This window comes from Caretta caretta, chromosome 4 (genome assembly GCF_965140235.1).
Source record: "Caretta caretta isolate rCarCar2 chromosome 4, rCarCar1.hap1, whole genome shotgun sequence".
NCBI lineage: Eukaryota > Metazoa > Chordata > Testudines > Cheloniidae > Caretta > Caretta caretta.
In genome coordinates this window covers 89,346,672-89,373,229 of record NC_134209.1, presented here as the reverse complement: position 1 = coordinate 89,373,229, position 26,558 = coordinate 89,346,672, and the positions used below count along the sequence as shown (strand labels likewise).

The following is a 26,558-nucleotide window of genomic DNA, read 5'->3' as shown; positions in this document are numbered from 1 at the left end:
AGATAAGCTATTACCAGCAGGACAGTGGGGTGGGAGGAGGTATTGTTTCATATTCTCTGTGTGTATATAAAGTCTGCTGCAGTTTCCACGGTATACATCTGATGAAGTGAGCTGTAGCTCACGAAAGCTCTAGTGCAGTTTCCACGGTATACATCTGATGAAGTGAGCTGTAGCTCACGAAAGCTCATGCTCAAATAAATTGGTTAGTCTCTAAGGTGCCACAAGTACTCCTTTTCTTTTTGCGAATACAGACTAACACGGCTGTTCCTCTGAAACCTGTCATAGTTTTAATAATTCGTCAGGTATTCCCTTCAAACCAACCAACCAAAACAAATAAAGCAAATCCTGACATTAATTTGTTTTGGATAATGGTATTTATTTACTAAAAAGTGCTCATGAGCTTTTATGTTATACTTCAAGTTTTACAATATGAATTTTTCTTCTTTTATTAGATTATAGTGATTTTGTTTCACCTTGAGAGAGTGAAAAGGCAGTGGATACTACTACTATCTATAATTTCTATATTTAGGGGATCATCTATCTAATGCTTACTAAATATTTGAATGCCTACTACTTCTATACAATGGAATTTTGTGTCTTCTTAATGATACCCTTACTCATTACATTTTTTAAATGGCCACCATTTGTTTTATTATTAATATATTGCCACATATTAGCATGAGATTCTATACTGTATCATATGTCTGTGTTTATCAGAAATCCAAGACACTCAGAAACTGTATCACTGTGTGTATTTGCTTCATCTTTCCCAGTCTCCCCCAGCTATGCTCTTTGTCCAATCTCAGTGTCTCATCCCCCTCCAACTGTACTACTTTTCTCAGTCTCTTTGCCAGGCCAGTCCTAGTTCTCATTCCTCACCCTGACTCCCTGTCTGATTTCCCTCCCCTCCTTCCTCTGCCCACAAGGTCCCACTCTCCTTGCCCAAACAGTACATATCGCTCCTCGTTTTTCATTCGATCTTTGTCTCTACCCACCCACCATGTCCCAGTCGCAGGTTCATTGCCCAACCCTTTCCAATCTGCTGGCTTCCAGTCTTCTTCTCAAGATAGCCCCAGTCTCCTCTTGCAACTTTCAGTCCCAGTTTCCTTCTTTCTCTGCTACCAGCCTTGGCTCCTTGTTTTGGTCCAATTCTTTTTTCCTACACGTTCTATTTATGTGACTTCCTTTTCTATGCTGCCTGAGTGTCCGCAGTGGGTGGCATTGGGAACATAGCAGAGACAGGTATCTAGTTCTGGTACCCAGATCCAGACTCAGCACAGCATGGACAGCTGGGAACTGCACTTGCAGGTAAAGTCCTGCTCATCCCCAGGGTAGACCATGCTCAATGCAGGTTGAAACTTTGGGGAATTTAGCTAAAAAGCTCTAGCAAGTCCCTACTGAGCATGTAAAAACTGAGATTTTTCAGAAGTTTATAATTTGGCCATATTTGCATAGATTTTGACAGGGATGACAACAGACTACCCTCCTCCCCCTAAAAATGAAATGTCAAGTCCTACTCCAAAGTATGGGACTGCTAAGGTGTCTCAAAGAAAAGGTTGCCAGAATTTTTTAACATGGGCAAAACAAAATATTTTCCCTAGTCTCATTCTTGGAAATGGCTGAATCGTTTTGGCTGAAATAACAACAACAACAACAACAATAATAATAATAATTTAAAAAAAATCAGCCTGAGGTATACACCCAGCTTGTCAGATTTCAACCCAAACCATTAGACTTTGGCAAAATTACAATCAACTGAGAACAGGGTCTTATAATAGGAAGTGTTCAGCAACCTCAATAACAGGCAGTGCTACCATCCCAACCTATAAAAATGGGAAATTCCCTCCTTATTCTTTCATATGCAAAAATAAAGAAACAATCAACTTGGTAGAACAAGGACAGTTTGACCCAAAAGGTGAAGGTTTCAGAAAACTGAGACACTATATAAATAAGAGGTTAAAATGTAAACTGTTATGAAATCTCAATTTAATTTTACTGACATAGAATCTTCTCTGGGTACTCAAATTTTGGGATTTCAATAACTCATAGTGAGGGTATCAGATTAGATTAGGCTAAAGAGAGAGAACAGGCCTTTCACACAAAACCAAGGTAGCTTATTTTACAAGATATATAGTGATATATATTCACATATCCAAGATTAGAATAGTGCCCTAAGGTAAAGTAAACTGAACAAAACAAAACAATAAGGTGTACTCTGAAATTTCAAACTGTTTTACAGAACGTGCACAGTTGATTAATTATTGTAAGTCAAATAAGGTTCTACTGCTAAGGACTAGGCATATGCATCCTTATAGCTTACTTTAGAATGTATTTTTTATTATTATTTCAAATTCATTATATTAATATGCTCTTTACCAGGAAAATAAAAAATAGCAAAGTTAAGCAATCCTCAAGAAACAGCACATTATAATGTAAATAATACACACAACATGAAAGCAAAAGAACAAATATATAATGATTCTAGCTGTGACACAGTGTGTTAGTGTGGTTGATAAACTGCATCTCCATGCTGATCGCATACTGTATTCTCAAATCTATTATGCTTTTGAACTGATGTGTTATCATCTCTGAACAACTTTCACACCAGGAGGTGATCCCTGCTATAGTAATTTTAAAAATGAAAAGCTTACAAACAAGATACATTTTATTGCTGTGTTACCTGAATTAGTATCAGCTAACAGTGATTTCACATAATGTAGCTCCATTTGCCAAAATATATGCATTTGGGCTGTCCATTACAAACATATGTAATACGAATCAGTATGTTTCTATTAAGTCTGCTAGTTAGCAGTTACTTATCTGAATGAGCATTATGTGGTACATGATCTAGAGGAAACAGCATTTATTCCTTTTTATTTATTATAGTATCCTTACGTGTTTAATTTAAAAAAAACCCCAGAAAAATCTTAAGAATTTATGGTGACTTTTTGCAATCCCTTCAATTGTGATTAAAATTAATTAGATAAATTTAATATACAACTATCATATAGATGTTAATCTTCAGCGAACTGGGAATTAAAAGGGCTTTTGGAAGTTGAAGTAGATTCACTTATAGTGGAATATTTTTATATCAGCTAGTTATTGAGGATTAAATACTGATCCCCTTACTCAGGTCTTATGGTTTGTAGTGTCACTGATTGCAATGGGACTGTTCTTAGAATAAGGTGATAAGCAACATGAGTGAGGGTGTCAAAATTAGGACATACGAGTTTTTGTTTTAACCATATCATTAACAAAAGGACAACAGAACAGATTTATGATGAATAGTTTACTTCTGAAATTCACCATTTTTTACTATCCAGTAGTATTGTATTCATTAGAAGCTGTGTTCCTTTGTCAGGTATTTCCTTTATGGGGTTTGAATCTAAATATACTGCATGATGTGGCAATAAACTGTCAGTCCAAATAGAAATGTAGTCCAAATAGAAAATATGAATTAATATAAAAACTTAAATACATATGGAAAAGTTGTATAGAGAAAAATATTTAGAAATTTTTTGAAATATTTACTTTAAAATTTGTACCTATGTGGAATTCTCTATTACCAGACTTATTTATTAGCCGCTCAGATTTTACACTGGATGCTTTAAAAAGTTAATGCAAAAATTAAAAATGTAATTTTTAATATTGGAGGTTCTTCCTCTTTGATCTGTGGTTTTACTGTAATAACATTTCATAATATTTATTTAATAAAAAGCAGCTGAATAGTAAATATCTTATAGATTAATAGCCTGATTCTGGAAGCTGTGTACTCAGTTTCTATCAGATACTCGTTTTCTTAAATATAAACTCACAAAATATGGCATTCAAAGTTGAATGTACTTTTATTTTTACAATAACAAAAACTACAAAAGCTTAAAATGTAATATAATTTAAAAAACGGAACCTGAAGATAGAGGTCATCCCAAATGTTATTTGGGCAATTTAATCACATTTGAAGTCACATGTTTCATTCTGTGTCAGCAGCTAGCATCATATAAACACTTAGAGTCACCTACCCATCCCCATAACTGCTATCGTGGCATGTTGGAGTAAACACATCCATCTCTATAAGGCTGTCATGACCATTTGCAAGAACTGCTTGATTTCCTAATTTTCTACACACAGAGATAAGATACAAAAACAGTAAATTAGATTGAAAGTTTTCAAAATTGAGGAGACTGTACTTTTTTAAAATCACTAAATGCAATTCTAGCAACTTTACTTATTAAAATTATGTAAATAGAGGTAAATCGTGACTACAATTTGATCAAGTTCACATGAGAAGAACTGGGAAGCTGACTGAAGAGACCTTGAATTTGACTGAATTGGACATTGTATTATTGGATCAAGTCCATAAACTACCTGCTCTTAGAGACTTAACTCCTTTTCTCTGAAGTACATTGCATTTTTGGAGGCAGTCAGCCTTTATACAAATTTATTTAAGGCTTCCCTACAAATGATTAATACACTGTTTCTCAGTGTCTTAATCAACACTAAAGGCACTAGTTTAACTGGAAATCGCCCCAATAAAAACACATTCTTGTCTAGTAGTAGAAATGCTTCATCATGGGTGAACAGTTCCTAAAACCTTCATATTCTTAAAAGAAGTCTTCGTCTCGTTTGCTGACTGCTTTGGAAATAACAAATCTATGCAATTTTTTGCAGTGCCACCTTTTAGACTGTTAGTGCTTTAATTAAATGCTTCAAAGGTGTTGAAATATTTGCCAGTCATTAATTATTTCTTCAACAATTTTCTTTTTCTTCTCCACAATAAAATTAGCTGATAATTAATTTAAAACAGTGTAATGTTCCCACCTATTTTATTTTTAATTACAGTTGAAGACTGAGAAAAGACAATACAGTATTAACATACAACTATAAAAATTGTGTTTAGTTTCTTGACCTGCCTGAATGTTGACAACATAGTTCACAGTCCATTATACAAAATATAATTCCACCATCTCTGACAAATTAACCATCTCATATAACAAATTCAACTTATCATGAGTCAAAGACGTTCTTTTTTGACTCAGACATACCTTAATATAGATTGTAGATAAAATTATAATATTCTAAGAGCTACATTTCAAAAGTGGAGCCTGGGAATTTTTCCATGAACATGGATTCAGGTTACTGTTTAAAATTCCCAAATACTGCTGGGAAAGCTTACTGAGACAAGAGTTAATTTTGCTTTCATGAGAGATGTAAATTTAAATTTACCTTATTCTGCCTTGTATATTTCCCTAAGACACAATCAAGTGACCTTGCTTTAAAGAGATTTAGCATGTTTAGATATTTAAAAGACAAGAAGTATTAAGGAAGAAGTAATTCAATATGCAATTTCATACATTAATAATTTGCAAAGCATTTACCAAGCTACAAGGTAAACGCTATGGAAATATAACTAATGAGATATCAATACTCAAGAAGATATTCACACAGAGTAGGATGTTAATAAATCTTTTATTAAATGACTACGAATGAACCATTTTATTAACACCTAATAAGTAACTACTAAACTATTTAATCTATATTTATAATGAAAGGCATGCAGCTAATTATCTGTACAATTTCTTTAGATTTGGGCTTCCCAAACAGGGGTTCAAAGGACAAAAATGGAGAGGTACAGCCTTGTTACTACACTCCTTCAAAAGTTGTTATTAGACTGATCTTATTTTGATTTTCCCAGCAGGTATACTGCTCCTACAGCTGACCATACTCACAGGAGGAGATGGGGAAGAGGCAAATAGTCCCAGCTATCAAATGACCCAAAAAGAATTCATGCAGGGGGCAGGAAATCAGAGGTTAAAAGAAAAAAAAGATTTTATTTACTCCCATCAGAACAAAGTTATTTGTTGCTTACTCTCAGTAACCTCACTATCATATAAAGGGGATATGGAGAGATGAAAGGAGGTACTCGTGTAATGAAAGGTTTGGTTTTAGGTCCTCATAAAACTTTAAGGAAAGAGAATCCTTTATATAAAAAGGCCAGGAATCCCTGCTGGATGCTATTGACCGGTCACCTCACAGTTTAAACATTGAGTAACAGCAGTGTTTTACACTACAAATATTGACAGAAGATGGAAATAGCAAAACAACAAATATTCTATTAAATATAAACCTGCATCCAACTTTATGCAATATATATCGAGAAATCCACCTCCAAAATCAAAATGAGAACTCCGAAAGGATGGGTGCTAAAACCCCTTTCCATACTGATGTACATAAACAGCAAAGCAGTCTACACACTATTGAGCTACTCACAGGAGTGAGTCATATGTCATTCAGTGATCAGTAATCACCAACCTTTGCCTAAAGAAATAGAAGAGTGGTTATCTACATAAACCTGACTTTCACATTTTCTGTCTTTAAATGACAGTTGTGGAAAAATGGCAGGATACCTAAGCTAGGTAAAAAAAACTGAGTATGGGCATAAGCTAAAATAACTGCTAGAGATTAAACGAATCACGATATAGAGAAACAGATAAAGGCAGAGGCCGAACCCAGATAAAGTTGTTAATATAGTTGAAACTGAGCCGGAGAATCACACTCTATAGGGATCTTTACTAAAAAAGGAAAAATCAATGACAAATAAGACTCATTCTTCACCTCAAGAGTTCCAACCAAGTGAGACGATTAGAAAAACTACAGTAGGGTTGTGTTGGTTGCAATGTGAGATTTTCACATTTCAGCTCATATTGAAGGGTTCGGGAACTGAATGTTCAAACACTGTGAGATGTTAAGATTAGCAACATTTAAAAGATGTGAGAAGTGTAATTTTCAAAAATATTCAATCCAGTTTGGGAAGGGCATCCTAGTTTAAAATGTATATTCTCCTTTTTACACACCCAGTGAAAAATACATGTCTGTTTTTCTCTTGTGCCAACCCTGGGCAATAAAAGCGAGCATCAAGAACAACATGAATATACTGCAAATTCACAGGCTGTCCTGAAAGGACTGAATATCTTAGCAGTGAGCTCTTCCCCAGAATCCACTCACTTATTCTGTAAGTGGACTGTTTCTTCATATGGTTAATAAATAATACGAACAGGGTAAAACCCAGTGTAATCCTGTCCCACAGTGACTGTATATCATAAAAAAAAATACACAGTAGTTTTCAAGAAATGGAGTAGCTAAGTATTGTTTTATTCCCCAAAAATGGTTGGAAAAGGAGATTTGAACCTATTGTCTGAAAACCTTGGAATGACAAAACTGCCTACTGTAGTGTCTAGCTGTAGGTCATATGTTTTAGATGAGTCAAAATCTGATTTGACTATTTTTCAGTCTGCTATTCGTATATAATGGAAAAGGCTTCAAAGAATGAACTTGACATATATTTCATAAATATTTGTCAAAACAATTATTGCCAGATACAATGCAATTATGCATATTCAGTTTGATGACTCAACTGGAAAATTTCTTTTCTCTTTAACAAAAAATTTAAGTGACAATAGTGAATTAGGGCTGATTGACTGTTCAGTGAGTGTTAATTAATTACCGAGGAAAATTTAGCTTTATGCTAATAAATCCTACAAAAAATCTTTATATATGAATCTTTAACTAAAACGGAATTATCTTTCCATTTTATTTGCTCTTGCAAAATTATAAACAAGAGGGACAAACTACATAGTATGTAATGAGAAAGTGAGTTCTCTTGGCCCACTAAACCATAAAGCTTGGAATCACCCTTACTGCTTAGGGTCTTGTCAAAGGGGCAAGGACTAGAGTGCTGGAAAAACACTATGAAAGCCCCTTCCTTGATGAGCTGATCTGTACAGCAGCATTGGTTTGGCTCATATATGTCTGGCAAACAAGGGTGAGCAACAAGTTCACAATAATCATATCCAATAAGGATGATAAACACAGGAGTAAATGAATGTCCAGAAAATTAAGACATCCCCAAAGTCCAATCATCAGGTGATAAACATGGCAAAAGAAAACAGCCTTGTGAAAAGCCACTCACAATGTGGGTTTTGGAGAGAGGGGCAGTAACAAAAATAGCTAAATTTATTTTTACATTTCACAACTTATAATTTTGCTGATTGAATAAGAGGAAATACAATTGGCTGGTTATTTCTCTTTCAGTTAAGTGTTTTCATTATAAATTCTACACTCTTTTAGGTCCCTAAATGGTTACCTGCTTTCCAGTGGCACATTACTGCCAAGGACCCAGCTGTCCTGCAGCTGGACCGACTCGGGTGTGGTTTGCAGCTCGGCGGGCAAAGCAGCCGGCGGGGCCGGACTCTGATTCCTCCTATTTGTCAATGAGTTTCTGTTAAGGGAGGTGATAGATGGATGATGCTGTGCTGAATGCTGCTTGTGAGAAGGTGGCAAAGGTTGCAGGGTCGACTGGCCTTGGTTATTTGGAGGTTGCTCTGGGAAGAAAGAAAATTGAAGTCTGTTATACATCACCCTGGCTTTTGCTACAACCAAAGCAGAATGAGAAACTGAATATAATCCCATCATCTAAAAATATATTTGCATATTATTCTATTAGAAGGCATTCAGTGACATTCTCTAAGAGCAAGTTTACCCTTGATACACAAAGTTCTAATTAATATACAACAGATGGGAAAATTGCTTTTGCTTTTAATTTGTTTCAGTTTTTTTATCCGATTTTATTAACACCTACAGAAAACAGCATCTGACAGATCCCCTAATGTGCCTTTAGATTTCAGCTTTTTTTAACAAACCAACCCTGAAATTAAATGGGTAATTTCAGCAGAACACAAAGGTTTTCGAAATGCATATAATCCCTGTAATTATTTAATGGAATTTTTTTAAGCTTTATTTAACTGCAATAAATTATTACAAGCTAGTTGCTAAACAGCAGTAGACTACTCTAGTTTAGTGCATTTCAAATAAGGCAGATCTGCACTATGATCTGCTAATAGATGCTAAGTATTCTTTAGCAGAAGGTCACTCTGTGAAGCAGATGTTGCTTCATGGATATTTAACAGACTGAATCACATCTGATTACAACGTCAGAAGACTCATATACTTAATGACCGTTACATCCATTAGAACACACACAGAACAGATTTTCCAATTTCACACTATGTGGTATAACTACATTTTGGAGCAAGTCACAGGTGATCAGAGAGTCATGCCACCAAGACAGTGGTGGAAATATTTTGTTCCTAAACTAAAAGCACATAATAGCCATAGCTAATAAGTCAGAGGTCAGAAAGCAAGCTGTTTTATTTTTAATGATCTGCGGCTAAGGATGTGCCTGACAAAATTCACATAAAAAGGTGTCAGACTTAGGTAAGATCTAACTAGATGCCGAATGGATTTGGCTTCAACACATACACATTGTCAATCTTCGACTGAATGTAGTTCAATGTTTTTTAGGTAACATACTGACATGCTATTAATATAAATGTATGTATTAAACAGAATAACAGACCAGGATTACATTTCCTTACATTGTGAACACAAGCAGTGATTCTTAAAATGATTAGGAATATGGCCTTCGGATGTGATTCTCTGTTTGCTGGAACTGAATATACAATCTGCAGTGACTTGAAAACCATACTGTAAAACCCACAATAAAGGGGTACAGAAATGAAAAAAAATTCTTGTCGAGAATAAAACCCAATTATTGCTGCACATTTCTGATAGTCTCTAATAATCCATATCATTGTAATTTAGCAACTAATAATTTCTCACCCTCATGAGCATTAGGGATAGAGCTGTTCGCTTAACACAGGAAAATAAAACTCTGCTTTTGCATATTCTTTTCTTTGAAGACCATTCCCATTTCCAGTGAAGGGGTTTGGTTAATTACTTTGCTGCCCGTGTTAAACTGAGTGTCTAAATTATAGTAAGGTTGAAATGTACCTTTTAGAGAGTGGCAGGGTTAAGACAGTCCATACAGTTTTGTTGAGTTTAAAAAACAAAACAAACGAAAACCTCTGCTAAATTCACAAGAAAAATTACCAATCAGGCTGCATACAATTAATCAGTTTAGTCTTTACCAACACCAATAGGTGTCATCACATATGACAAAAATCACTATGGAAGGTTTTAAGGCACATTTTAACAAGCCAGCTACAGGATAATTTAACAGGCTAAAGCTGGGAAAGATTTTGTTTTTAAGTCTATTTAAAATTTTATGTGATTTAGATTAGGAGCTAATTATCAACTGTCACAGAATTAACAATGGTGCATATATATATGATTACTAACACAACAGGGAGCCATACCACAAGTATATGAAAATAAATCCCATTCCTTTACTGGATAATCTAAAGTAATGTTTGTCTCGTAAACCACATCTTTCTTTCTTTCTCTACTCAGTTCAATTGCTCTACTTGCCCTAATATTATCCCCCTCCTCTTGTGCAAAGTTCTTATGATTGATGCAAGAGCCTTTTCCTCTGCAGTTCCTATCAACTGAAACATTATTCTGGAACTTCTCCACCTCTTCAATTTGCCTTCTCATTTAAAATTTCAATTGAAAGCCATTTTCTCTTTGTCTGGCATTTTATTTTCATACCATAGAAAGCAGATCCAGCTCGCTCCTTCACGATTACAGAGAGCCCATTTGTAATACAAGTGATGTAGATCTGCTGTACGAGAGAGGGTTGGGTGTAAGGAAGATACAAAGCCTGCAGGATGGGGCTAGGATCCAAGATCTGCTATAGCACAGATCCTTCCAACATCCCACTCCCCCCACACCTAAACCCATGTGGCTGAATCATGGAATGCTACTTTGGCATTCTGAAGATAGCTACACAGATATACATAGATGTTGAAACTAGAAGAGTTACTACGGTGAGTTTGTGTGTGTGTGTTTTTTTTTGGGGGGGGGGGGTGAGAAAACCTGGATTTGTGCTGGAAATGGCCCAACTTGATTATCATACACATTGTAAGGAGAGTGATCACTTTAGATAAGCTATTACCAGCAGGAGAGTGGGGTGGGAGGAGGTATTGTTTCATGGTCTCTGTGTATATAATGTCTTCTGCAGTTTCCACAGTATGCATCCGATGAAGTGAGCTGTAGCTCACGAAAGCTTATGCTCAAATAAATTGGTTAGTCTCTAAGGTGCCACAAGTACTCCTTTTCTTTTTGCGAATACAGAGTAACACGGCTGTTACTCTGAAACCTACACCAACTTGGTTGAAGTAGTAATAAAAACCCAAATACACTGTTTCTGTATCAAAAGCTTTGCTAAAGATTCATTCATTCCTACCAGCCAAAGTGCCATTTTTTAAATATGAATATCATTATTGATTTTTTTCCTCCTAGGTTTAGCTTGCAAATTCCTTGAACCCACAACTCTTGTAACTGCCATAAAATCTGTAGCAGACATCTCAATCTTATTTCATTGATTTGCGAGGAAGATGTCAACATTATAAAAGTGGTGATTATGATGCCATAGTTAGGGTTGCATCATACCCCTATTTTCATGGATAAATAACTAAACAATAGTTTGCTTTTTATAGCATCTTCCACACAATATCAAAGTGCTTTACAAACAACTAAGCTTCCCAACATCACTGTGAAATAGTGTCATATTGCCATTCTGATTATATACATGGGGAACCTGAAGCACAGACAGGTTAAGTGATTGTCTGAGTGTTACATGGGAAATTTGTGTCCCAGCCAGAAGATCTCCTGGCTGTCAGACCCACAATACCAGCCTTCCTCACCTTTCTATATTTAAGGGCCTGAAACAGGCAGAGGGATCCTCTGTGATTACTGGACCATGACATGGATATGGAGCTCTTGAGCTCTGCAGCCTTGAAGATTACTCCTGGTTCTGGAGAATGTAAAGAAAATACTTCCTCTACACCAGCCACAAATGTCAGAATACGCATTCTGCAGCTCCTCCCTTCAAAGCTGGCTCTTCATCTGTGGCAATCAGCTTCTTGGGAAACAGGCATTCTAATGGAGGGAAGGGTTCTTCTCTCAGTTTTTGAAAAATCAGTGAGCATTTCTGACATGGCCTCAGCTAAACATATAGGCTCCATGATTGATAGCTCCATTTTGATGGTAAGTCAGGAAGAAGAGAATGGGATGATCCAGCATGAAGGCTATAAGTGGTACATTGATTGTGTTGAAAGGAGCAGATAAAGGGCTCAATTATGCTCCTGGGCCTTACTGACACCAGAAAGTTGCAACAATCTAACTTAAAGTGGCTTTTAAACTGATTTAGTTAAACCTGTGCAAACCTCTGTCTGAACACACACATTCTGGTTTAAGAATGGTTTATTTTGTCTTAGCTTAAACAAATTCCTAATCAACTAAACTGCAATAAGCCAGGTTTACACAAAATAGACTGTCTGGACAGGGGTTTGCACAGATTTAACTAAATCTATTTAAAAATCACAAACTGTTCAACTTTCTTGTGTAGACTGTTACACCAGAGCAACCCCACTAAAGTAGTTATCTCATGGAGATGTTTTACATAGCTAATGCAAATTGGCCGTACAACAACCCATTGCAGTAGCGTTGCCCAAGTATAACAGAGATTTTAACCTTTGTGCAGCATTGACTGCATAAATCAGTCAGATAAATGCACATCAGCCTCTGTATGAAACTGACAAATTCATATGAAATGGGATAGAAAACAGTCTAAACATAGTTTTACTCATTTTTCAAAACCTATTTCAATAGTGGTTTACCTGAGACACGAGCAGTGAAGTAAACGAGCCATTTCAATCCTGGAGGTAAATTATATGTATTTTGTAGCCAACCACAAAACCTCTCTCTCTTTTCTTTTTCAAAAACTAATTTACGTTTCATTTTATCATTTAATTGTTACTGAATTTCAATAGAATATGATGCAATAAAATGCATATGTGAAAGTGAAAAAAAGGAGGAGATCGGCAGACAGACAAAGTTATAAATTAGTTTATTATATAACATGTATGATAATTATTTAAAGCTTTGCAATTTTGGGTTTTAATTCAGAAAGAATGAGAAAAGTAGATAAAATATCTACAAAAGAAAGTAATTTTTTATGCATTTCATAGGATATCCATTCAATAACAGTTAAACTTCTGAGACCTAACTGCTAGCCACTCATCTCAGGAAAAACTTATCTTTTCATTTGATAAGTATTAGGCTTATTTGGTAATGTTTAATTAATGTTAAAGAAAATAAAGCTATCACGATGACCATGAAAATACAAACACAAGTGTTGTGAATATGAAAGGTTTAGATGCATACAGTTTTTAAAACAAAGAAATATTTCTTTCAGAATTAACAATTTAGGAGTAGGCAGTGTAGTTGTAACATGTTGATCCCAGGATATTAGAGAGACGAGGGGAGTTAATATCTTTTATTGGACCCAACTGGTGTCTCTCTCACCAACAGAAGTTGGTCCAATTAAAGCTATTACCTCATCCACGTTTTCTCTCAATTTAGGAGTAGATTGTCAAGGATTCTCCACCAGGAGGAAGTCTTCCCAGGGAATCCTGATGTGGTGACATCATAAGATGAATATCAGTATCCATTAGAAGTAAATAACTAGAGTGGACTATATGCCAAAGAGAATTGGTAATGTGCAACAGAATCCTCAATTTCCAGGTCACCGGTTGGAATCCTGTCCATGTGATCAGGTAATTTCCATGCTAGCGATCAAGTAATTTGCTAGCGATCAAGTAATTTCCATGTGAACTTGATTGATTGCCTAGGTAAAATAAGTTGATGGATTTAAAACATTAGTTAATTGACTAGTGGCCATATCACCCAAATCACTATTTCTGTAACTGGCAGCCAGGTTGGTGGTCTTGGCAAACATGGCTGAATGAGCCAATAGGCTCAACTACTCATGGAACCTCAGAGGTATTCTAGTCCTCCAGGTCAGGGTTGAAACAGGCTGTCGGCACTACTACTGCCTGTACCTTATCTGGTCTGCAGATAAATAAAACAATTCAGTCCACAGAGCTATTGATCTGGCAGCACCTTTCACAAGTACTAAATGAATTTAATTAATTAAAACAAAAAGAAAAAAAATCATGGGTTTGATTTTTGAATGCTCTTTATAGGAAAAAATCTATTTAAATGTTCTTTCACATCAATAACAACGCCCATTCTTTAAATTAACTGTTGAGTCCGTGAACTATTACGTTGGGGTTTTGTTCAGATCCCCGTGGTTTTCATTTCTTTACGAGTCTGTTGCTACTAGCAATAGCAGCAATACAAAATATCTTGTAATTTGTTAAACTTGTGATTGCGAAGATGTTTATTGGATTATTTTTGTTAATTTTAAAATTGGCTTTGCCATACCTTCTACTTTTAAGTACATTCTCTTGAAATACACATTGACACGGGTCAGTCTGCGCAACTCCTTTCTGATTATCTGCACAATCTAAAAAGGGCTTAATCACATTTCAACCTTCCGGATAAATGCACTTGACCAATTGGTGGATATAAAACAATCTATTACCTTAACCACTGCTGGATATACAGACTGTAACTGAATTAACCCACTGGCTGCTGCTCTCTTCTTGGGGAACTTGCTGTTGTGTTAGCTGTGTGCTGATGGGGAAGCAGACAAGTGCACTTTGATCACAGTACACCCCTCTCTCTCTCTCTCTCTCTCTCTCTCTCTCTCACAGTAATATAAAAAGGGGAAAAATCATACACGTATCTTGATCAAAGTGTGCCAATATTTGCCTCCTCATCAGCACACTGACTACAAGTTGATATGCCATCAAACCACTTGGGAGTGAGGAACAACCAGTGAATTTATCTGCAGACTATACATAGAAGTATTTTATTGCCTTGTTTATAAGTGTAAAGTCATAAAAGGGAAAAATAAAAATATTCTTATTCACACCAAACAGTTTTCTTCTTAAACCGAAAAATTATTTTATGCTTTAAAAAAACATGTTTTTCCTTCTTACTAGGCATATTAATACAAAACTTTGAGTAATTCATTCATTTTCCTTCTTTAAAAGCAAGACAGGCCCATTCAACTGCAGAAAAACCCAGACAGGCCACAGGGTGTGTATGTGGGGTGGGGAGTGGAGGAATGGCAGAAAGAGAACAAACGTGAGGGCAAGCTAATAGGATGACAGTAGTCTCAAAAGTGTGAACTCTGGTGCCTCAGTGTATAAGGAGCAGCTCTTTGCGTGTGTTGAGCGTTTGCTGTCTGGGGAAGTTGTCCTTTGTGGGAAGTCTTGTTTCACATTAGTGGTGTGGCTCTGTGTGTGGGTATATCTATACAGCAAATAAAGGTGTGATTGTAATGCAGGTAGGCATACTAACACTACCTTAAATCTAATTTCTACAGGTAACATTAGCAGAAAAGACATAGCAGAATGGGCTTCTGTATCGGCTAACCGCTCCAGTACAAGCCCACTGGGGACTCTGAGTATGTCTCTGGTTGCAAGTCTGCACTGAAGTTCCTGCTGCCATTAGCTGAATGAACAACTAATAATGGAAGGGTTGTTTCTTTTGAGGGGGGGGGGGACTTGGGAGGGATCTTTGCCCTTTTCTCTAGCAGTAGGAACACTAGGAAGAGAAAACGACAATAACTACTGAGGCAGCACTAGAAGTGACCCAAGGAGGTGAGGAGATAAAGAAGATGGTCAGATGCAGAAGCCCTGGAATGCACAGCATCCTTTAGTGGATATCTGATGGAAGCTACTTATATAAGAAATGTCACCTGATAGAGCTCATGACAGGGAAGATCCAAGGATTAGAGATGCAATTGGAGACAATGATGGTATTCAGATGGGAATTTGAAGCGATAATGCAGGATAGGAGAGAGGTGGTGGTACACACAACTCAAGATTTACTGACACCTGCCAAACAAAAGAACCTGGAGGGCAGACTGTCAGAAGGAGAGGGTGACCCTGGAAGAATGTGATCATGACGACAAGATGGACAAAAAGACTGGATAGTAGAGATTAAATTGAGTTGAGTAACAGGTTTGCTATACTGGGGAATGAGGAGGAGAAACAGGTAGAAGGTGGCATGGTAAGGAAGAAAAGAAAGGAAGCCATCCCCTGCAGAAGTGAAAGACGATGGAGATAGCCAAAGAAAGAGAAAAGAATAATTAAATTCATGGAGGGAAATGAAAAAGAGGATGTAATAAAACATGGGTTTACCAAAGGTAGATTATGTCAGATTAACCTAATATCCTTCTTTTAAAAGGAAACGTATTTTTTTTAGATCACAGAAATGCAGTTAATCTAATATACTGGAATTCAGTAAAGCATTTGATATGGTACCACATGGAAAATTATTAGATTAATTAGAGAAGATGGGATTAATTAATAAGAATTGTGAGGTGGGTAAGGGACTGTAGAGAGGTTATTAGTTGAGTTTCTCAAAGATCTATCTTAAGACCGATCTTATTTAATATTTTTATTAATGACCTCATCACAAAAGGCAGGAGTGTGCTAATGAAATTTACTGCTAACACAAAGTTGGGAGGCATTGTGAATACAGAGAAGAATTGGAATATTATATAGGAAGAACTATATGACCTTTAATATTTATTCCTGGGAGAATTCTGTGGCAAACTATTAAAAATTCTGTGCCAAAAAATAAAAATTCTGCACACAATATTTTAAAATTCTGTAAAATTCTGCATATTTTATTTGTCAAAATAACACAATATAATCATGACAGTTTAAATTATTTTGGTAATTTATTATGAAATATCTGTCAGCAAGTATGGCTGAAATAATACAGACTCCCCCCTCCACAAAAACGGATTCTGGTAATTTTTTTTGACAAATAGATTCCTTACTAGGCATATTAATACAGAATTTTGAGTAATTCGTTTAAATTACAATACAGAACTGTATTTCCTGCACCCGTCGGAAGCAGTGCAAAGGCTTGTGACTGTCAGGGGTAATGGAGGAGCTGAGGGAGAGGAAAGGAGCCGGGAGTGAACCTGAAGCGTTGTTGGGTGTGAGTGTGTGTTTGAAAAAAACAGATTGACAGAGCCAGAAGAGTACCCAGAAGTCACCTACTACTCACTCTCACAGATCTTGGGAGACAGACCAGTCCTCGCTTACAGACAGCCCCCCAACCTGAAGCAAATATTCTCCAGCAACCACACACCAAAAACACTAACCCAGGAACCTATCCTTGCAACAAAGCCCGATGCCAACTGTGCCCACATATCTATTCAGGGGACACCTTCATAGGGCCTAATAACATTAGCCACACTATCAGGGGCTCGTTCACCTGCACAACTACCAATGTGATCTATGCCATCATGCGCCAGCAATGCTCCTCTGCCATGTACATTGGCCAAACTGGACATCTCTATGCAAAAGAATAAATGGACACAAATCTGACATCAGGAATCATAACATTCAAAAACAGGTAGAAGAACACTTCAACCCCTCTGGCCACTCAGTAACAGAATTAAAGGTGGCAATTTTGCAGCAGAAAAGCTTCAAAAACAGACTCCAACAAGAAACTCCTGAGTTTGAATTAATATGCAAACTAGATACCATTAACTTGGGTTTGAACAGAGACTGGGAGTGGCTGGGTCATTACACATATTGAATCTATTTCCCCATGTTAAGTATCTTCACCCTTCTTGTCAACTGTCTAAATGGGCCATCTTGATTATCACTACAAACATTTTTTTCTCCTGCTGATAATAGCACATCTTAATTAATTAGCCTCTTACTCCACCTTTTCATGTTCTCTGTATGTATATATATCTCTTCTTACTATATGTTCCATTCTATGCATCTGATGAAGTGGGCTGTAGCCCACGAAAGCTTATGCTCAAATAAATTTGTTAGTCTCTACGGTACCACAAGTACTCCTGTTCTTTTTGGTGGAAGAAGTATGGAACAGGTTTTTTTTGTGGGGGGGAAGTGCCAGGACTGTTCGGGAGTTGGGGAGCTTCCTCCATGCAGACTCTGGCTGATCCCAAGCCTCTCTCATTCAGTCAGGCACATCTTCCCTTGTCCCCGAACCCCCCCCCATCCCCATGTGTCCCTGCAGCCCCCCCTTCCCTGTTTCCACATGGCCATGCACCCCCCCTGCTCCCATTCAGCCCCCGGCTCAATGCTGGTACCCCACTAGCTATTCTGAACCCCAATCTATGATCCCCCAGGAGCCCCAAGTGCCCAACTCTATCCTAGCCTGGCTCCATGGGCCAGGTGCTGTGATGAATTTCTCCTCCTGGGGGAATTCTGTGCCACTGCACGCACACAGATAATTTTTTCCCCCTACAGAAAATATATTCTGCCCCAGAAGTGCTTCAGTTCCGCCTTTTGCCCACCAGAGGCTGCTGTGGCACCAGAACAGCCTGCTGCTTTCATGCTGTTGGCTGTTCTGGCACCACAGTGGCCTTTGGTGGGCGAAAGGCAGAACTGCAGCACTTTCTGAGGCAGAATGCATTTTCTGCAGAAAAAAATAAAATTCTGTGGGACGCGTGAATTCTGTGCATGTGCATTGGCGCAGAATTCCCCCAGGAGTAAATATTGGAGTAAAAGAAATGGATGAAACTTAATATTACATAGTGTAAGGTCATGCACTTAGGGTCTACTAATAAGAATTTGTGCTATAAACTGGGAGATCATCAGATGGAAGCAACAGACAAGAGAAACCTGGGTGTGTTGGTGAATCACAGGGTGACTACAAGCCTCCAATGTGATCCAGTTGCAAAAAACGCAAATGAAATTAATTCAAACTGGTACACTTGCAGAGAAGTGCTACTGGGATGATCAGGGAAATGGAAGGCCTATCTTATGAGAGGAGACTAAAAGAGCTTGGGTTGTTTAGTTTGGCAAAACAAAGGCTGAGGGGGATATGATTACTTTCCATAAAAGTTAGGGGGAGAACACCAGAGAGGGTGAAGAGCTTTTTAAGACTAAGGACAATGTTGGCACAAGAACAAATGAGTTTAAACTGCCCATAACAAATTCAGACTCAATATTAGAAGGTTTCTAACCATCAAAGGAGTGATATGCTGGAACAGCCTCCCAATAGTGAGGGGAAACAATTTAATTAGTTTTAAGAGAAAGCTGGACAAATTTATGATGTGATTGTACGGCAAGGTTATGGACAGGGCTCATCAGCCTTGAGGGTCCCTTCTGGTTTATGTCTGATGTTCCTCAAATCTCCCACTACAGGGCTTCAGCTGGTCACATGCAGGGGGACTGGAAGGGATCTCCCACAATGTATTCTCTAAGTGTTTTTGTTTCTTTTTGTCTCCTTCTGAAGCATCAGGGATGGTCATGACTGAAGATGGGACATTGGATAGGTCAGTGGACTTGGGCTAGTGGGTCTTTGCTAAGCGCTCTATAAATAGCTGTGTAGACAGTTTTTGAAGTTGCAGATTGGGGCTGGAGCTCAGGCTCTGAAACCTAGGAGGTGGGCTTGAACGTCAGAGCCCAAGCTGCAACTTCAAAGCACTGTCTACACAGCTATATATAGAGCGCGTCACATGAACCCTGCTAACCCAAGTCTGTTGAGCTCAGCTTGGAGGCTCATTGCTGTGGGCTGCGCAGACTTATCACACTGCACATCACTACAAAAAGTCAAGGAGGAGTTGTTTTTTGTGAAGGATTTCTGTCCCAAACTGAGGAGAGCTGTTCTTCATTTGGGAGGAAGAGGGCTTCCTGTGACCTTTAAGCCTCAACATCCCTGGTTTTGCTGTTTCTGAAAAGATGGCCAGAGCTACACACTAACAGCCCTTCTCCCCCCCCGCCCCCAGCTACATAAACACACACATAAAAATGTCTCAAAACTTGCTTGTAGCTGAACTTGAAATCATGGGTGACTTCAACCTGGGGAACGTTTTTGCTGGACATCTCATGTGGCCAATAACAAAACTTCCTCAGGTTTCAGAGTTTTAAAAATTAATAGATAATAATTTCGTAACACAAAGGCCTGCATCCAATGTGGAGTAACTCAATATTGGATTTCATTCTGATGAGCAGAAAGAAGTTCATTGCTGACCTAAAAATTAGCAGTTGTTTAGGTACCAGTGATCTTGATCACGTGCACTTCGTGAAAACAAACCAACCAGTAATACGTATATTTGGAACTTTAAAAGGTCTCATTTTCCAAAGTTTAAAGTAACTGTTCGCACAACTGACTGGGAACATAAATGCAAAGTGGGAAGCATTAGCAAATACTGGGAATTATTCAAGGATCACCTACTGGATCCATAATTCCAAAAAACATGACAAAACTTACAATTGGCAAGAAGCCATTCTTGTTAAAAGGAGACATAGAAATGGAGATAAAACACTATAAACGGGGAAGTAGATGGCAACTGATAAAAGAAGCTAAAGTAATCAATGAAATATCAATAGCCAACAGAATTAAAGACAATAATAAAGCATTTTAAAATATATTAAGAACAAAGAAAGCTGTGTGTCAGATATAGGTCCATAGCTAGATATAGATGCTAAAATTGTAACTGGAGGCAGAAAAGGCAGAAACGTTCAATAGATATTTCTGTTCTGTATTTGGAACAAAGCAGGAGGAAGCATCTATTCTATATGATCCTGTGAACATTTTGATTAATAAACTTGCATTGCGTAGAAGTTTGAATTTTTTATATTTAAAGTTAAAGGGAACTAATAGGACATACATTAGATGAACAAAAAACCTGATTCATGGGTAGACCTCAAAATGTAGTTATTAATGAGGAGGGGCCATCTCTATCAGACATCCCTAGGGAATGGTTCTTGGCTATTTAATATTTTTACAATGACCAAGACAACGATATAAAAATTGATGTTGGTAACATTTACAAAAGATACAAAAATAGGTGGGGGAAGTAAATAATGAGGACAGATTACTTTTACAAAGTGACGTGAACACTCTGATTAACTGATCTCAATTCAACAAAATACCTATCATACTTTGTACTCCCCATCAGACAGTCTATATCCATTTGTTGTCTCATGTCCTATACTTAGCTTGTAAGCTCTTTGGGCAGGAAGTGTAATTTTGCTCTGTGTACAACATCTAGCACAATCGTCCCCGACCTTGAATGAAGCTCTGACGCACTATGATAATACAATTAATGATAAACAACAACACTAAAAAGGGAAATATCAGGTAGAAATAGGCAAGTGGTCCTCTCTGGGTACCCAGGATACTGTGATGTTTAAGGAGCTCAGCTTATTCATGTTATCAAAGCGAAAGCTAAGAGTTCACTTGAGCACTGTGTATAGGTACTTACACACGAAACAAATATCAGACAGTGGGGACGTTCTCAACTTTGCTAACAAGGGCATAACAAGATCACTAGCTGCAAGTCGAAGTTAAACAAATTCAACATTAAAAGAAGACACAATTTCCTAGCTGTGAGTGTAATTAAACATTGGAACAACTTATCAGAGGAGCCAGCAGACTCAGTATAGCTTGTAGTCTTTAAAATGACATTAGCAGTTTCTAAAATATATGCTTTAATCCAGGTTTCTCAGAGAAACTTTGTGTACAGGGTCTTTTAGGGGGGAGGGATAGCTCAGGGGTTTGAGCATTGGCCTGCTAAACCCAAGGTTGTGAGTTCAATCCTTGAGGGGGCCATTTAGGGATCTGGGGCCAAAAATGGGGATTGGTCCTGCTTTGAGCAGGGAGTTGGACTAAGATGACTTCCTGAGGTCCCTTCCAACTCTGATATGCTATGCTATGTGAGAGGGTCAGTCTCGAGCCGTTCTTCCCCTTCTTTCATGTGTCATGGGAATAATATGATCATCTGTATACCCTCCACATGCTCAGAATGCTTGCACATATGCATTAAGATAATGATTGCAATCAAATCTCATATAACAGGGTCTCAAACAATCGCTTACGGGGGTCACAAAGGAATTCCCTCAACTCCTCAAAGCACAAGTGGCCACATGTATTCTTGGTTTATTTTTTTCGCCTTTCTCTGAGAGAGTGTCTTCACAGCAGTTACCTTGAATTATAACTCAAGTGTTACTCTTAACCCCACTCCTGTCTGCACACAAAAATCTCTAATTTATGTTAAAGTGGTGCTTTAAGATAGAGCTAGCTGTCCTGTCAGGAAAGGTGGAGTGGGTGGTCTGAAACTTGAGCCATGCTGCTGCTCCAGATAATAATGCAGTGACAATGCAACAGCTCAAATTACAACAACTCTTCATCAGCTAATCCAAACATTCTGTGCTGCCCATCAAGTCATTGTGACAGGTTTCAGAGTAGCAGCCGTGTTAGTCTGTATTCGCAATAAGAAAAGGAGTACTTGTGGCACCTTAGAGACTAACAAATTTATTTGAGCATAAGCTTTCGTGAGCCACTGCTCACTTCATCGGATGCATTCGGTGGAAAAAACAGTGGGGAGATTTATATACACAGAGAACATGAAACAGTGGTGTTACCATACACACTGTAAAGAGAGTGATCATTTAAGGTGAGCTATTATCAGCAGGAGAGCGCGGGGGAGGGGATGTCCACATATCTATTCAGGGGACATCACCATAGGGCCTAATCACATCAGCCACAATATTAGAGGCTCGTTCACCTGCACATCTACCAATGTGATATATGCCATCTTGTGCCAGCAATGCCCCTCTGCCATGTACATTGGTCAAACTGGACAGTCTCTACGTAAAAGAATAAATGGACACAAATCAGACGTCAAGAATTATAACATTCAAAAACCAGTTGGAGAACACTTCAGTCTCTCTGGTCACTCGATTACAGACCTAAAAGTGGCAATACTTCAACAAAAAAAAAACTTCAAAAACAGACTCCAATGAGAGACTGCTGAATTGGAATTAATTTGCAAACTGGATACAATTAACTTAGGCTTGAATAGAGACTGGGAGTGGATGGGTCATTACACAAAGTAAAACTATTTCACCATGTTTATCCCCGACCCCCCACCGTTCCTCAGAAGTTCTTGTCAACTGCTGGAAATGGCCCACCTTGATTATCTCTACAAAAAGCTTCCTCCCCTTCCCCGCTCTCCTGCTGATAATAGCTCACCTTAAGTGATCACTCTCTTTACAGTGTGTATAGTAACACCCATTGTTTCATGTTCTCTGTGTATATAAATCTCCCCACTGTTTTTTCCACCAAATGCATCCGATGAAGTGAGCTGTAGCTCACGAAAGCTTATGGTCAAATAAATTTGTTAGTCTCTAAGGTGCCACAAGTACTCCTTTTCTTCAAGTCATTGTGTAACTCTAGTGTTGTTTTGCAGACAGCTCAAGTGTAGCAACTCAAGACTAATAACTGAAGAGAACTGTTACAGTGAAGACAAGCTCTATAGCATCAGAGATTGGCCACAGCTGGAGACAGGACTCCACACAAAATGGACTAGTGCTCCAAGCTGGGACAGAGAATCCTCCTTCTTAGATGCCCAGTTGGTGGGTCTTGCCGACATGCTCAGGGTCAAACTGATTGCCAGATTTAGGGTTTGGATGTTATTTTCCTCCAGATCAGATTAGCAGGAACCTTGGAAGTTTGTCTTCCTCTGTAGCAAGGGGTGAGGATCCCCTGCCAAGATCATCTGGGCATATTCCACCTAATGAATTCCCTCCCACTGCAGAACCTCAGGAACAAGTGCACTTCAGTCTCTCATGTTCTCTGCCTGTGGCACACAATAGTTTAAACTAAGGTGATCTAATGATCCCTTCTGGCCTGAAATCTATTAAATCTAGTTAATTACCAAAAGAAAAAGTTAGAAGTGGTTTCAAATGAACCACCTGTATTGAAATCCATTAACTTCTGTGATTACATTTTCCTGTTACATAAAATTAGGGCTTGTCAAGCGATTAAAAAAATTAATTGTGCGATTAATCGCACAGTTAAACAATAATGGAATACCTTTATTTAAATATTTTTGATGTTTTCTACATTTTCCAATACATTGATTTCAATTACAACACAGAATACAAAGTGCACAATGCTCACTTTCTATTTATTTTTTAATACAAATATTTGCACTGTAAAAAACAAAAGAAATAATATTTTTCAATTCACCCAATACAAGTACAGTAGTGCAATCTTTTTATCATGAAAGTTGAACTTACAAATAAAACAATGTAAATCTTTAGAGCCTACAAGTCCACTAAGTCCTACTTCAGACAGTTGCTCAGACAACAAGCTTGGTTACATTTGCAGGAGATAATGGTACCCGCTTCTTGTTTACAATGTCACCTGTAAGTGAGAACAGGCATTTGCGGGGGCACTGTTGTAACCGGCATCGCAAGATATTTACGTGCCAGATATCCTAAAGATTCATATGTCCCTTCATGCTTCAACCACCATTCCAGAGGATATGCATCCATGCTGATGACGGGTTCTGATCGATAATGATCCAAAGCAGAGTGGACCGATGCATGTTCAATTTCATCATCAGAGTCAGATGCCACCAGCAGAAGACTGATTTCTGGTTGTTCAGGTTCTGTAGTTTCTGTATCAGAGTGTTGCTGTTTTAAGACTTCTGAAAGCATGCTCCACAGCTCGTCCCTCTCAGATTTTAGATGGCACTTCAGATTCTTAAACCTTGGGTCGAGATTTCTATTTTTAGAAATCTCACATTGGTACCTTCTTTGCGTTTTGTCAAATCTGCAGTGACAGTGTTCGTAAATCAAACAACATGTGTTGGGTCATCGTCCGAGACTGCTATAACATGAAATACATGGCAGAATGTGGGTAAAACAGAGCAGGGAACATACAATTCTGCCCCAAGGAGTTCAGTCACAAATTTAATTAACACACTTTTTTTTTTTTTAACAAACATCATCAGCATGGAAGCATGTCCTCCGGAATGGTGGCTGAAGCATGAAGGGGCATCCGAATGTTTAGCTTATCTTTCACAGAAATACCTTGCAACGCCGGCTACAAAAGTGCCATGCGAATGCCTGTTCTCACTTTCAGGTGACATTGTAAATAAGAAGCAGGCAGCAGTATCTCCCACAAACATAAACAAACTGGTTTGTCTTAGCAATTCGCAAAATAAGAAGTAGGACTGAGTGGACTTGTAGGCTCTAAAGTTTGCATTGTTTTATTTTTGAGCGCAGTTATGTAACAAAAAAATCTACATTTTCACGATACAGTTTGTACTACAGTACTTGTATGAGGTGAACTGAAAAATACTATTTCGTTTATCATATTTACAGTGCAAATATTTGTAATTATTAATTATATTAAATAATATAAATATAAATTAATACTTTGTATTCTATGTTGTAATAGAAATAATTATATTTGAAAATGTAGAAAAACAGCCAAAATATTTAATAAATTTCAATTGGTTTTCTATTATTAACAGTGCAATTAATTGCAATTAATTTTTTTAATCAGTTAATTTTTTGAGTTAATCACAAGTTAACTGCGATTAATCGACAGCCCTACATAAAATGAATTTCTTTCCTTTGTAGCTTGTGTGAGTGACCCACAAAAACAATAGAGGAAACTGATTCACTAACTACTTATACCAAGAAACGGTGAAACTTCTTTTAGCTAAACTAATTTTATATATATGACAACAGTATATGATAAAATTCTGAAGTGCTGTTTTTAAGCTGAGGTGCCCCTTTAACTTTTGAATTTCCTGGATTTTGTCCCTTTATTCAATAGTTTGGGGTTTTTTTTGCCAAAATACAAATGGTGATGTATCTGCATGTGTGTAGATAAATATAATAATCCAGTCACCAATAAGGGCCTAAATGCCTTATAATTGCATTTTACAGTTTACAAGGGCAACTATAAACATAATTATCTTTGGAAAAGGTTTTCTAATATTTTTACACTCAAATTTTATAGAGTTCTTTATTATTTCTATTACCATACCATTTAGAAGCACTCGTTATGAACCAGGACCCCATTGTGCTAAGTGCTGTGCAAACAAGGAACAGAAGGCTGGTCCCTGCCCCCCAAAAGCTTACTATCTAAGTATAAGACAAGAGGCAACAGACACATATATACAGGTGAGTACAAGAAAACAGACAGACAATACTTGTCAGCATGACAGGCTGTGGTCTCAGCAGACCTGCAGTCTAACCATTGAAAGTATTTTGTAGGCATCCATGGCAAAGGAGAGCTTTGAGGAAAGTTTTGGAAGACGAAAATGAGTTTGTTTTGTGGATTATTTTCAGGGAGTTCCGCCCAAGCAGAAGGGTCAGCAAGGGAGAAAGCACAATGCTTTTTTGAATATGTCTGATTGGAGGCAGGAGTTGCCGTCTCAATATCAAATTGGATTTTAAAAAGATGTTTTAAATGCAGAACTTTTATCAATAGCATTTTTAAAAGAAAAACTAGAAAGCTATATACCATCCAAAACATGTGAATTTGTAAAGATGAATGAAATAACTTTATATTTTATGGCATTTCTTTGAACATCTGATTAAGATAAATGACTTTAGTTCATAATTCTTCAATGTCATGTTGTCATAGTTCCCATCACCAAGATGTTTTAAAGGCTTTCGATTAATATTGCATGCCAGAACTGAAATTACATCCTTTGTCGTTTAGTTCTTAATGGTGCAAGTGATATCTATCAAGTAGTGTTTTATGAAGCGTGTGTGATTTTTATCACAGGCTGTTTTCACAAATCTTTTTCAGGTTTCAGAAAGACAGTTCAGGGTTCATAATAAATATGCCCTATGGTTTAGAATCATGCTAATTCT

General features: G+C 37.5%; 1 protein-coding gene across 38 annotated transcripts in view; it reads right to left on the bottom strand.

The window, feature by feature from the left end:
• The window catches only part of TENM3 (teneurin transmembrane protein 3), a 2,220,601-nt gene that overhangs the window by 199,282 nt on the left and 1,994,761 nt on the right, over positions 1–26,558 (bottom strand). For 26 of the 38 annotated variants that reach the window (XM_075127819.1, XM_075127816.1, XM_075127814.1 and 23 more), the window contains 2 exons: positions 8,141–8,378; positions 4,020–4,118 (listed from right to left, as the gene is read on the bottom strand). In XM_075127819.1, coding sequence (XP_074983920.1) covers positions 4,020–4,118; positions 8,141–8,378 — 337 coding nt within the window. The remainder of the gene's footprint in view (positions 1–4,019; positions 4,119–8,140; positions 8,379–26,558) is intronic. The other 12 variants (XM_075127834.1, XM_075127847.1, XM_075127837.1 and 9 more) reach the window with 1 other exon arrangement.